This window comes from Zootoca vivipara, chromosome 4 (genome assembly GCF_963506605.1).
Source record: "Zootoca vivipara chromosome 4, rZooViv1.1, whole genome shotgun sequence".
In the NCBI taxonomy this organism is placed as follows: domain Eukaryota; kingdom Metazoa; phylum Chordata; class Lepidosauria; order Squamata; family Lacertidae; genus Zootoca; species Zootoca vivipara.
In genome coordinates, this window is record NC_083279.1 from 46,579,020 (window position 1) to 46,592,900 (window position 13,881).

A 13,881-nucleotide genomic window follows, 5' to 3' on the forward strand; every position below is an offset into this window, starting at 1 on the left:
AAAATGTTTTGATGTGTCTTTAACTGTTTTGTTGATTATTTTAATACTTGTATAAACTGCTTAGAGGTTTTATTACAATCAAGTGGTATATAAATTTTCTTAAGTAAATAAAATATAAATTTAGAGCTGCAGTTTAAATCACAAAGCTTGCTTGGAACATGTGTGTCTCAGAATGTTATCTGATAAATAGCAAGGAGTATGTAATTGTATCAGTCCTCCTTACATTTGTAAAATGAATTGGTAATGGTTGCATATTACTGCAGCTTTCATCAGAAGTTAACTATGCATCAAAGTTCCTACAATAATTTTTTAAAATACTGTATCCTCCTTCCAACTCTAAATTCTATGATTCATATCCATTATTATATAACCTATAACTTGCTGAAATAATTAAAGTTTTAAAAGTACTAGAATCTGACAGCTCTGATTTCAGGCAGTTTTGAACATCCCATTTTTCACCTGGATGCTTAAGTGCATTGTGGCAGCTCAACTTCTGGTTTTCCTGCATGAGACTTGTTATCTACATCTATCTAGCTTCTGATTAGGTTTTTTTGACTGCAACTGCCTTCAATTAGATATTTTAATTTATAATTGATTTATGTTAGATGTCTTCAATATCCGATATGAAATGTGGGGTATTAATTTGTAAATATAGTAAATTAAACTAATGGAATAGTACCAGTCCTAGTCTGTTGCAGAACAGCAACCAAAAAATGTTACAACACCTTAAGAAGAAATAAAATCATATTCTGGTACATGAAATAATATATTGCTTATGAAATCAAATGCCGCAGTGAATTTGTTAATCTTTAAGGTACCACAGGACTCTTATCATTTTTGTTTGCATGTTATGCTCCATATTTTTATAGTGCCCTGCAAACATCGATCATCACTATTATGGTTTTGTTTTTTTCTTATTAATTTCAGGTCATCAAGAAAATAACAACTTTTGCTCAGTCAATATAAATATAGGTCCAGGTGACTGTGAATGGTTTGTTGTTCCAGAAAATTATTGGGGCGTCATGAATGACTTCTGTGAAAAGTACGTTCAGTATTTTCCATCGCCATATGCTGTGCTTCCAATTATTTCACAATCCACTCTGTCTCTAAACAGTGCTATTTGTGATGCTTATTTGGGAGGATATATTACTTGGTTTGTCCTAGTACAGGGGTTGTCATTGTGATGTCTGTGGACACCAGTGTGCCCACCAGTATTTCCTATGGTGTCTGCAAAAATATCCTCTCAAAAATCCAGAACACACAAAAGACTGTTTGCAGTGGCTCAGCTTCTTCTACACTGTACATGCCCCCTTGAACATGCACACATTTCATTGGCTGCCCACCCTTCCTTCCATTCTGAAGAGAAGCGGAGGTACAAAAGGCTTCTCTCTGTGAACAAGCATGCAATAGTTTCCCCTCATTGAAGGTTTTTTTGGGGGAGGGGGCAAACCTGGACTTTTGTGTGGTCCTGACTCTTTTTTTTTCTTTTGGATGTGGTAGCCATTATAGCATGTTCTCATAGAGACCATTTTGCTTTATACCACGCCTCGCACCTTTCAGCCACTTTGCGACTGGCACCCACAACACTTTTTAAAAAATTCCAAATATGCACACTGGCCCAAATATGTTAGCAACTCTTGTCCTGATATATTACTTTTTCATCTCTGTCTTCTGCCACCTTCTATATGCTATGGTGCAACAGCAATATTGATGTGGAAATGTAGATATGCATTGTTGCAGCTAGAATCTAAAGAACTGCTGCAAGTTCTAACCCATCACCCCCAGCCAGCAGGACCAATAGTCGGGGACAATGGGAGTTTTCATCTAACAACACCTGAATGACAAGTTTCCCATCCCTGGGCTAGCCTGAGAGCTTTTGGGCTTGTGTTTCTTCAAGAGGGGTTTTTCATACTGCATGCCAAACTTTTAGATAGAAAGGGTTATATGTGATTTGGTAAGAGGGCCTACTGTTCAAAGAAAAAGGCACAAAACTCCTATCCCTTGGACATCCCTAAAGCTAGCTAGCAGTTGTGAATAAGCCCAGTGATTGTAGCAGATATTCTGTCGCAACTAAAGTGGGTATTACTGAAGCTGTATCCCTGGAAAGCAGCAATGTGCTTTAAAAGAAATAGTACTTAGTGCAATAAATCCCCTAATTTAGTTTGTAAGTTCTGCAAACATTAGGATGTAGCAGTTCACTTTGGCTTGGCAGTTCACTAAAGTGAAAGTTTCCTGTTTGAGCAAACATACCTCTTAAGATTATTTATAATAATCTTTTGTCCTTTTGTTGTGTACAGCATTTTGGATTGACATGTTTTTGGTGTATAAAGAATATTTCTGTTGATAAATATTTACGTTCATCTTTTCCTGTTTCAGAAACAATATGAATTTTCTTTTGGGCTCTTGGTGGCCTAATTTGGAAGATTTGTATGAAGCCAATGTCCCAGTGTATAGATTTATTCAGAGACCTGGAGATTTGGTGTGGATAAATGCTGGGACTGTACATTGGGTTCAAGCTATTGGCTGGTGTAACAATATTGCCTGGAATGTTGGCCCTCTTACAGGTATGATGATGTGTCTTTACTGTTACACAAATACTTCATAAAAGCACTAACACAGCTTTCAACAGACCACCCACATTTTTCAAAATAAGAAGCCCTTTGACTGTGTGATTTTGCAGAGGGCATGAACCAGAGTAATGCATATGACAATTCCAGATCCTAACAATAATTCTGAAAAAATTCCAGAGGAAATACAGACTTTTCTGAGGTCAGCTCTTCAACGTAATTTTATATCAAAAGTAACTTTGTAACAACAAATTTGGATTAATTAATTTATAGTCAAATATGTATGTAGGAGTCTGTGGATGGAATAACATGAGCTGATTTGTCCGCATTTAGATAATCATATCTCAGTTTAATCAGGGGACCCAGGTGGCGCTGTGGTTAAACCACTGAGCCTAGGGCTTGCTGATCAGAAGGTCGGCGGTTCAAATCCCTGTGACGGGGTGAGCTCCCGTTGCTTGGTCCCAGCTCCTGCCAACCTAGCAGTTCGAAAGCACGTCAAAATGCAAGTAGATAAATAGGAACCGCTACAGCGGGAAGGTAAACGGCGTTTCCATGTGCTGCTCTGGTTTGCCAGAAGCGGCTTTGTCATGCTGGCCACATGACCTGGAAGCTATACGCCGGCTCCCTCGGCCAATAATGCGAGATGAGCGCGCAACCCCAGAGTCGGTCACGACTGGACCTAATGGTCAGGGGTCCCTTTACCTTTACCTTTTTATCTCAGTTTAATAGGACTAGTATGAATAAGCTTTCTTATTCAGCCCCTTTGCTCCCTCTTCATGGCATGAACAGTCCAGGAAGTTGTCCTTGGGTTACCTTGGTGTTACCTTGGGTTACAAACACTTCGGGTTACGGACTCCGCTAATCTGGAAGTAGTACCTCCGGTTTAGAACTTTGGCCCAGGATGAGAACAGAAACTGCACAGCGTTAGCAGCAGCGGGAGGCGCCTCAGGTTAAGTGGTACCTCAGGTTAAGAATGGTTTCAGGTTAAGAACGGACCTCCGGAACAAATTAAGTTCGTAACCAGAGGTACCACTCATTTTGTCTGAACCAGGAAGATGCTTACCAGCTTTGGAATGAGCTAGGGTATTCCTCCATGGTTTGATATCCTGTCATGATATCCTGTCTTTTTCCAAAACTGGTAACCATAATTCCCCAGCTGAAACAGGAAACTGTCGTTGATTAGAGGCTTCCAGATTTAATCACACCCTGTACAAAGGGAGGAACAAACAGGCTGCATGTGTGAAGAAAGGGCTCACTCATTTTTCTGCTTATTAAGACCCGGTAGGATTGTACGAAGTAGCAATTCAGATGTCATATTCCCTCACTGTGAATATGCTGTGTGCACACATGCCTTCTCCCTTTGCACATTGCCATCCATCAGCCATCCTGATTCCTCAGACCATGGCTTGCTGTGATGTCTGAATTGGCAAAAGTGCTTCTTGCAGACCAATACTGAAAGGTGATTTAAAGCCTAGGTTGGTGAGGTTGCTCAAACCACAGTTTGCTGCTTTGGATACCAGAGGAGGAGGATAGATGTACAGCTTTTTCTAATCCCCCAAATCATAGTTTGGAGACTGTGATATCTGAATGAAGTCACAAATTATCAATATTTGAGGCAATTAAAAACATTTTTTGTTCTGCAGAAATATGGTTTCTTTACAAAAGGCTACACTTAAGAGACAAGAATATTTCAATTTGGTTCTTATATCTGTTGCTAAAGAAAGAACTGCCATTATCATATTTATCCTGTGTTTTCTATTTCGGTGTGGCATACACAATTAAAAAGTCTACCAAAATAATTCATTTTGAAACTGCTCAGAGGTTTTGAATGTGACTGTGTATATATATATATATATATATATTCTTAATTTAGAATAACTACAGTGGTATTTTCATACCTAATTGGTACCCTTACTTTTCTCTCTTTGTTTTATTGCAGCCTGTCAATATAAATTGGCTGTAGAACGGTACGAGTGGAATAAATTGCAGAGTGTGAAGTCAATAGTACCTATGGTTCATCTTTCTTGGAACATAGCACGGAATATCAAAGTCTCAGATCCAAAGCTTTTTGAAATGATCAAGTATGTACATTTTAAATCACTATGCTTGTTAATTCAGAGGGTTGTAGTCAACTAACTTTTACTTGAAGTACACCGATTGAAATTAATGACTTTGACGACTATAGGTCCATTAATTTTAATTGGTCTACTCTAAGTAAATGTTAGTTGAATTCAACACAGTTATTACCTTAATTTACTGATTGATACAAAGGTACAAAGAACCGAGTTCTTGGTGAAGCAAACTAGCTATATCCAATTATATTTTTAAAAATGGCATGACTCATTGGTGGAAAATGTGCTGTAAGTTGCAGGCCCTGAGTCTTCACCTGATCACTTGGAGGCTGTTTATGAGCATTAGTTTGATAAGACAACATGTTAATGATAACTCTGTCTTTGCTGCTAAATTAAATTTATGTTTTGTTTCTTAAATATTAGGCATCTTTCTGAATGAATAATGCAACCAAAGTACAACTTACAATAAAATGTTAAATAAACATATCACCCATCATTCCCATCATTTTACATACATTTCAGTTGTAAACAAACCCCACAGTTGCTTTTATATAAAAAGATGACACATCCACACCAGTAGCGAAAACCCAGAAAAACAAACAAACAAAAGTGTTCTGGCCAACAGCAAGCATACTACACTCTAGTGGCTGTGAGCAGCATTGCAGTGTAGAAACACCTACTGAACCGACACCAGTTTTCCCTTTTAACTAAAGAACTAGAAATTACTGCAGTCTTCCCCCCTCCCTGGCTTTCACTGTTCTGATTTTATGTTCTGTATGTGAGTAGCTGTAACAAAGATCCTCTGGATCTGAAAGTCAGATTGTTGTGGTTGCCATTCGCAGGGGCAGGGTGTCTAATATTTTCTTTGGCCTCTAATTAGAAGCAGTAGGGGCTCTCTTCTCAGGCGTAAGAGTTAAATTCCCAGTAAGATTGTAGAATGTGTGGTACTGTTTTCTGCACTCTTTCCAAACAGTCCTGGCTATAGAGCTTGGTGACAGGTTGTGAAGTTTCTGCTGATCCTCCTCAGGTTTGTGACAAAAGAGGCAACACGTAGACCAATGAATGATAAAGGCATAAATACATGAATTCATAAAGCATAACCACAAAGCATGGTGCAAAACCACAAATGTATTATTTAGAATAAGGAAGCAAACTACATTTAAAGATACAGGATAGCTACAATAATGGTTAAATAAAACAATTGAGAACCAACTCAGAATTTAACCCTTCTGGATAGAGTATCTTAAACATAAAAAATAAATTGGCACCAGTTCACAGGCATCGACAGGCATTTCAAAGACTGCATTGCCAGATGAACATTATTTTAGTTACTATTAAGAGACTATAGTACTCGCTTTGTTTATAGAGATTATGATGTTAGGAACCTTATTCTAAATAATACATTGTGGTTTTGCACCATGCTTTGTTGTTATGCTTTATGAATTTATGTATTTATGCCTTTATCATTCATTGGTCTATGTGTTGCCTCTTTTGTCACAAGTTTTGGATCCTCCTCAGGTGACAGACTGGTGCGGATGCTTGTCACTCCTTCTCTGTCCCCTCCTTACATGACGGCATTTCTCTCCCTCCCTCCCTCCCTCCCTCTCTCCCCCCCCCCCAAAAAAAAAGTTATGTTGGGAATTATGTGACGGTTTATACAAAACAGAAAGGAATAAGAAGGGGGAGAAAGTTATCGGCTAAATTGCCAAAAATGAGAGAGACAGACAGACAGAGAGATTTCAGTGTACAACTCAATAAAATTGCCCATCCATAATATAGCGTACTGTGTTCACATTTTCAGAATATTAATGAATAAATTAAATACTACTCAAAACATGTTTTCATGTAGTTATCAGCAATGACATTGGTGCAGTAGAAAAAAAGTTGCATTTAGAAGACAACTTAAGCATTCTAAAAGAGCCTATAATTAAAATGCAACCTAACATTATTCTAAAAGAAATAAAAAGGAGACAGAGCAGATAATGGGGTAGCATTCAAAGAGGGAGGAACCCGAAGTATGGAAGAAACCAAGTGCAGTACAAAAAAGGCGAGCTGGAAATAAAAGCTAACAACAGAGGTGTCAGGAAAAGTAAAGTGGCCTCTTATAAGTACACAACAACAAAAGGTGGTTCTAGGAAGATCATTCTAATAAATCCAATGTTAAAAAGATAATAGGAAGTTAGGGGTTCTGCAGGTTGTTTGGAAGGCTTGTGGAAGGAGAATAGGATTGAGGGTGAAGCCTCTGTCAGGAAGTATCTTACCAGCCAGGATCCTAAACAGCCACTCAGTCTGCTTTGTTGTGGCCTTTCTCTAACATTATTTCACTGGCATGGATTTCTCTTGATAGATGTGTGTATAATCAGGCATGTGTCACTTAACCAAATACATGGGGCACACAAGCATTAATTCAGCCTACTCTCCACTATTGGTAGTCAGAACAAATATCAAAGCATATCAGTGGACAGAACCCAGTCTCAGTAAGCCATTAACTACACTGTTCTTTTAATCTGAAACAAAGATTTGTTACTTTCCAAGTTCCCCAACAGTCAGGACAGACAAGCAGACCTCAAGGTTAAGGGTTGGTAATTTCCCATCACAAATTATTTTATCTCATAGAATCTTCTGTTATTAAACTCAACTAAGTAGCTCTCATCTGTGCTGAGCATAAATTCTTCACTGCTGTAATACTTTGGGCACCAGAGAAATAGATGGGGGCAGAACAGTGAACAATAGAGAGAAGAGCAGGAAACGATTACACCTAAATAAAGACACGAGCAATAATTCTCCATTCCTGCCTCAAAAGAAAGATACGTTAGCTGATGGTGTTGACCTTTCTTAGCTGTAATTTCCAATCACATTTGCATGCTCCCTGGCCCCATCACTCTGCATTATAAATTGTTTTTGTGTCATACAGGAGTGGTTGGGTTTCAGGTGCTTTTTGTTAAGATTTTTATTTTTTAATTGAGTCTAGAATGAAAGTAACTTTAAAAGGGAAAAAACTTGGCGATATTTCTGTTAAGTAGAATGTGCAGAAACACAACACTGAGGGCATACATTTTTAGATATTGAATAGTAGCTCGAAGGTAGTCACATTAAATATTGTCAAGGATTAATAAGTATCAAACTGAGATTAGTATATTGAAAATACTGTTGATTAGATGCTATCGTGTCATACAATTAAAGCCCTATTCTTTTCTAAGGTACGACTGATTTTTTCTCTTTTGTCGGCAACGATTTGAAATATGATTGGTGGGAGGGGGAGAATTTGAATTGTGATGGAGCCCAGCATTATTGGAATCATAGAACTGTAGTGTTGGAAGGGACCCCGAGGGTCATCTTGTACAGCCCCCTGCAATGCAGGGATATAATACCATTTATCACTTTTATTCCATTGGCAGTTTAACTTTTAAAAAGGTTTTTAGTAATGGGTCAGTTTGACCTAGGGAAGATTGAAACGCAAACACTTTGAAAAGCCTTACCAATATGAAGGGAGCCCTGATTCTGTTTATGCCATCTTGTCTTGGTTTAATATGCCCATCACTGGCCAACCAGGCATGCTTTCTTGCTTTCCCCTTCATCACTTAACTGCTGGAGAGAGGGGCAGAGCTCTCTTACTTCTCTCATTAGAATTTATTTAGGCTCTGGAGTCCATGGCTCCCATTTTTCTCCAGGGCTTCTGAGTCAAGTAACTATTGAACGTGGGGTCCTGGAGAACTATGTTTCCAAGGGTTCTTTGCATCTGATATACTGCTGGTGGTGGTTTCTTATTGACACCCTAAAAAGACTGATGGAGACAGAAAGAGGCCTTGAAGATGCCCCCATCCCATTGTTAGGGGCAGGGGGATTTTGGGGGAGAATTGATAGGGATATTATTATTATTATTATTATTATTATTATTATTATTATTATTATTTTGCAGTCTTCTTGCATGTACTCATAAGACTTGTGGTATTTTGAACACTTTCAAGGCAAGTGCAAAAACTAAGTCTAAAACTGGTAGAGACAGAAGGAACTTTACATATCTTTAGCCATCAAGTAAACATGCTTTGCTTAATTGTATTGCACCATAACCACATCAAATGGGAAAGATACCTAGACCAAGTTATTATAAACACCCAATTTAAGATTATCCATTGATTGTAGAGGACATCCCAAAAAAATCAACATAATTTATAAATGAATATTTGGTTGTTGGAAATGCACATTATCAGATTGTATATTTATCTTATGGGTTGACTTGAAGTCCATATTTACTGGGTTCAGGTTCCACAAATAGTTGTACAAATAACAAAGATTGGTTGAGATTTGATGCATTAAGAATGCTGCAAAATAATATAATGAAGGTGCCTTTAAAAATTTGTATGTTGGATAGTTCATTTTTTGTTAGCTGTCGGGACAATACTCAGTATTGTGGGATATCCACTATTTCTACTATTAGTTATTTAAGGGATTGGAAATACCATGAATGGACAAACTAACAGATATGGTTTGTAGGGGGAAAGTATATTTATTAATTCTTTTTTTTCTAAATGACATCCTTTTATGTATTGGGGTTATTATTTTTGAACAGTTCAATATGTGTGTATTTTGACAATAAAAATGGAAAATGTTTCTGTGATGCCACTGTTGTACTCCTTTATCCCACAGGAGAGGCAGTCGTTTGTCTTTTCATAGTAGCAAAGTTTTAAAAACATTAAAATTCAAACAACAAATTCATAAAACAGTGTTAAAATGAATAATAATTTGAATTATTCTAATATCTGTTGCAGGTATTGCCTGTTGAGAACTCTCAAGCAATGTCAAACTTTGAGGGAAGCTCTAATTGCTGCAGGAAAAGAGATTGTTTGGCATGAGAGAACAAAGGAAGAACCAGCTCATTACTGTAGCATATGTGAGGTTAGTAAATATGTATGTTCTGTGGGTTAATATTTGCTTGCAGTTTTAAAATCTGATTTCTGACTTATTCTCTTAGACCTTTCCCCAATTGTTTGCACTTTACTAGTAAAGTATCCCACTCCTCTTCTTCTGTGAATGGGATCTTTAGCTCATTTGAATCAGTCAAAACCATTCAGCAGACTAGTCATGCAGCTGATACTGGGAAACACTAAAAATCTTTCTCCTTTAGAGATGCAATCCCAGAACTGCAAGTGCATTGTGGATCCCTTGCACAGCAAGGAAAGCTAAGGGATGGATAGTGGCTAGCAGAAAGTTTTAGACTGTGCAAGTTCTTGGTTTGAAGGAGGAGAATACCGGATTAGAACATGTCTCTAGTTTCCCTCATCACAGAGATAGTAAGAAGGTCTATACTTGCAGTGGAAGAAATCATCTCACTCTGAATTTCTGGGCAATTGACCCTTCTTGGATTTCTTCTGGCTCCAGAAGCAAAGGTGTGGCTGTATGTGTATATAACTGGGTTTTATTCAGACTAAGTTAGTTGAACTTGGATTTTGATGGAACACAAGTCAAGTCATGGCTAACTTGCCTCATAGATTTCAGAAGGAACTGAGGCAACTACCAGGTCTAATTTGATATAATGCTAAATCCTAATTTGCTTAACAAACTGGCCTGGTTCACACAACTCTGAGAAACATGCAGGATCCTATCATTCCTCCCTGGTTCTTTTTGTTCCTACACTGAGTTAGCTTGTCTTTCAAACTTGTAGCCATGGCTTAAACATGAGCCCAACTTGTGGCTAGTGAATAGAGAGCTTAACCACGAGCCTAGGTTCAGGCTACATGTTAAGCCAACACTTGGTTTAGCTCATTGTGGTGCAGGAGCAAAAATGACCAAGGAGGAGCTAAGAAGCTGTGACTCCGCACACCTGCACAGTCCCAGTAAGCCATAGTTCACCTTACACTGTCATGTGAACCAGGCCAATGATATAACCACAAGTTTCCCCACAGATGATCAAACAAACCATGGGTTATTTCTCCAGAATTTGACTTTCCTTCCAGCTAATTGCATATTGCTTAGTGAGCACATGAGGTGATGTAATCAAACAAACCATAGTTAAGGAAAGGTGCTAGGTTTACATGTAATGCCTAGACATAGTTAAAAGAAAGGTTTGCAAAGCATGGCTTCAGATTGTGGTTTGTTGGCAGTAGGCAAACCAGAGGAGGTAAGTTGCTGGGCAGGGTTCAAATGATTTTTTAAAAACCCACTGTTTAATAAAACATAGTTTAAGAAACCAAGGCTCATTATGTGCAAACCAAGTCCCTGTCTTAATCTGCTCCACTGATTTATTTGGTCTGGCTTTACTTCATCCATAGTAGTACTAGTGTTGTTTGTTTGTTTTTTACATAGGTCTATTTCAAGTTACCGGACTAGTGGCATTTCCCTTTAAGAGGAGAGACAGTCCTTTAATTTCATGACCTGCCTTATACTCTACTGTTGCTCTTTGTGCCTTCAATTTCAAAGAAAGATCTTTAGACTGACCTGTGGTGCCAAATTAAGTCCAGGTCTAGCTCTGCTGTCACATTCATATTCTGCTACAACTTAGTTTTGCTTCCTTTTTGTATCCATAGGTGGAAGTCTTCAATTTGCTTTTTGTCACAAATGAGAGTAATTGTCGAAAAACCTATGTCGTACATTGCTTAGACTGTGCACGAAAGATATGTGGGAATCTGGAAAACTTTGTGGTGCTAGAACAGTACAAAATGGAGGATCTGATGCAAATCTATGACCAATTTACATTAGTAAGTAAAACTGTATTTGTGAGGCAGTACTTTATTAATATATGCCAACAGTTTGAACATACTGGTTGTGCTGTGTTTGTGTAACTATATGTTCTACTTGTTACAAGAAAAAAACTTGTACCCTTTAGGCAATCACTTACTGTATATAATATAATTAGAACTTCAGGAGAATCCTGGGTCATGTTAATTTATTTCATTGATTTACTACTAAGCAAAATCTTGAGAGCAACTATATTGCATTAATTGCATTAATTTTGCTAGGATATCAGATGTAAAGCATGTGGGAATCCTTCAGTTGCAACTGATGAGGTATCAGAATAAGCCAATATTTATTATTTATTTATTAATAAAAATATGTATGTACTGCTATATCACAAAACATCAAAGCAGTTTACAACATTAAAAAGATAAAAACCATACAATAAAAGCACAAACAAACTAGAAACCATTTAAAAGCAAAACAGTTAAAAACAAGCCCATCAATAAACCATTGTGGGAGATGTACTCTTAATTCCCTGCATAGGCCTGGTGGAATAAATAAGATTTCAAGTTGGCACAAAAGATGGCTGAGGATGCCACAGGACTGGGCCAATGACAGTAAAGTCTCTGTTTCTCTTTGTTGTCAAATGAGCCTCACCAACTCAGGGAATAACCAACAATGCTCCAGCAGATGATCTTGTTGACTGAGCTTGGGATTCAAAGGTTCAGGTTATCCCTGAGCTACCCTGGCCCTAAGTTGTTCAGGGCTTTGTAAATTAATACAAGAACCTTGAACTGAAAAAGGCCTCTGCACGCACCCTGACAACACTGGTTCAGGGACATGGATTGAAGAAGTTCATTTGTTATCAGGAAGGAATAATTTTTAACCTGTTCAGTTAGAGTTCCAAAACTGGAATGTCTGGTGTTAGGAAGGGAAAGCATGTGAGCATTGGAGACAGGTTGGAAGTTGCTTATTGACCTTACTTTGGCATGGATTGGGTTGGAAGAGAACACTGAAATGAAAAACAAGAACTCCAGTGCTACTTCTAGTTGGATGGGCTTGGATCGTATATCGTTCCTCTGTTCATGTCAGGGTGGGGGCCACTGTAGCCCAATGTATCTTATTCCAGCCTATCCAAAAAAATTAGCCAACCCCAAGAGCAGATATTCATGGACTGTAGAGGGAAGGAGAGATGGGAAAGGTGTGTTCTACGAATGCTGTTCTCATTCACTGGAAGTTTGGGTCCAAACCATTGTGTGATGGTGAGAATTTACAGAATGTGTGCCCAAAGAATAAGGGTAAACTGAAGCTTGTCAATAATACTTGGAAACCCTTTGAATAAGGGAAGCCTTAAACAATGTTCTGTGTGAAATGTTCAGAAAATAGTATTACAGCATCCAGATACATAAAGAAGCAAACAATGAGCCAGTGCACTTCCACTCTGGACTGAACAGTAACGCTTTCTGAAGACACGTTCAGTAAATACAACTTTTTAAAAGGTAATGTATTGTGTTATCTCTTTTCAGGCACCTCCATTGCCATCATCTTCATCTTGACATTTTTCCAAGGACATTTACATAAAAACTTTTCTGATATTCAGGAAGTGACCCAGTTCTGCACCACTGATTTTTGTAGCGATCCCATAAGGCTGCTGGCTGAAAGCTGTGTCTATGCAACCTTCCAAGTGCGGAGTGTCAACCAACTGGACAGGAGAGAGCACAGCTCCTATTCCAGAATTTGAAATATAGAAAGCTCATTCAGCTGATTTTTTAAAAAGAAAATTCCACGTTTTGTATATATCTGACAAAACTGGCAACATTATACAGACTACTGACTTGAAGACCACCTCTTTTGTATTTCTCTGTTTCTGGGCTGATGAATTGGTTTCATCTATTTTTCCTCCCTTCAGAGTTTTCTCTTGGAAAGTACTAGCATAGCTGGTCATTTCTTTGTAAGGTAGTTAGAATTTTAAGTCTTTCTTTGGGCTACACTTTTTTTTTAATGTGAAAGGTTAGGTGATACTTTTTTCTTTTTTTTACTGCTTTTATGTTATTCTGTCTTGTTTTGAAACCATGATGGTTACTTTTTGTTTCCTAAATGAAATTTAAAAAAATTAACAGCCAAGTCACAAAGATAAATGGGTTGCACATAGACTAAAGAATAAACTTCAGATTTGTGATTTTGTTTCTAATCTTGATGTAAATTTACACTATTTATAAATACATATTTATTGCTTGAAAATATTTGTGAATGGAATGCTGTTATTTTTTCCAGATTACCTGCCATTGAAATTTTAAGGAGTTCTGTAATTTCAAACACTACTCCTATTACATTTTCTATATGTACATAAAACTGCTTAGCATTGTACAGAAACTTTTATTAAAATTGTTTAATGTTTAAAGTTTTTGTATTGTTTGAGTTTTAAAAAGAATTTATGTACATTGCCCCATTTTTGTTGATTTTTTTGAATCTGGTTATATATATTTTATATATACTCTTGTGCGTGTGTGTATATATAATATATATATAGAAAACTGAATATAAATATATGTATAAAAATTAGAGCC

At 37.5% G+C, this 13,881-nt stretch overlaps 1 protein-coding gene across 5 annotated transcripts in view; it reads left to right on the plus strand.

Annotated features, from left to right (window-relative positions):
• Positions 1-13,684, plus strand: part of KDM6A (lysine demethylase 6A) — a 101,861-nt gene extending 88,177 nt beyond the window's left edge. The window contains exons 26-31 of one of the 5 annotated variants that reach the window (XM_035114900.2): positions 928-1,042; positions 2,377-2,564; positions 4,507-4,648; positions 9,409-9,535; positions 11,164-11,334; positions 12,841-13,684. In XM_035114900.2, coding sequence (XP_034970791.2) covers positions 928-1,042; positions 2,377-2,564; positions 4,507-4,648; positions 9,409-9,535; positions 11,164-11,334; positions 12,841-12,870 — 773 coding nt within the window. In that variant the 3' untranslated portion in view covers positions 12,871-13,684. The remainder of the gene's footprint in view (positions 1-927; positions 1,043-2,376; positions 2,565-4,506; positions 4,649-9,408; positions 9,536-11,163; positions 11,335-12,840) is intronic. The other 4 variants (XM_035114894.2, XM_035114895.2, XM_035114896.2 and 1 more) reach the window with 4 other exon arrangements.
• The last annotated feature ends 197 nt before the right edge of the window (positions 13,685-13,881 follow it).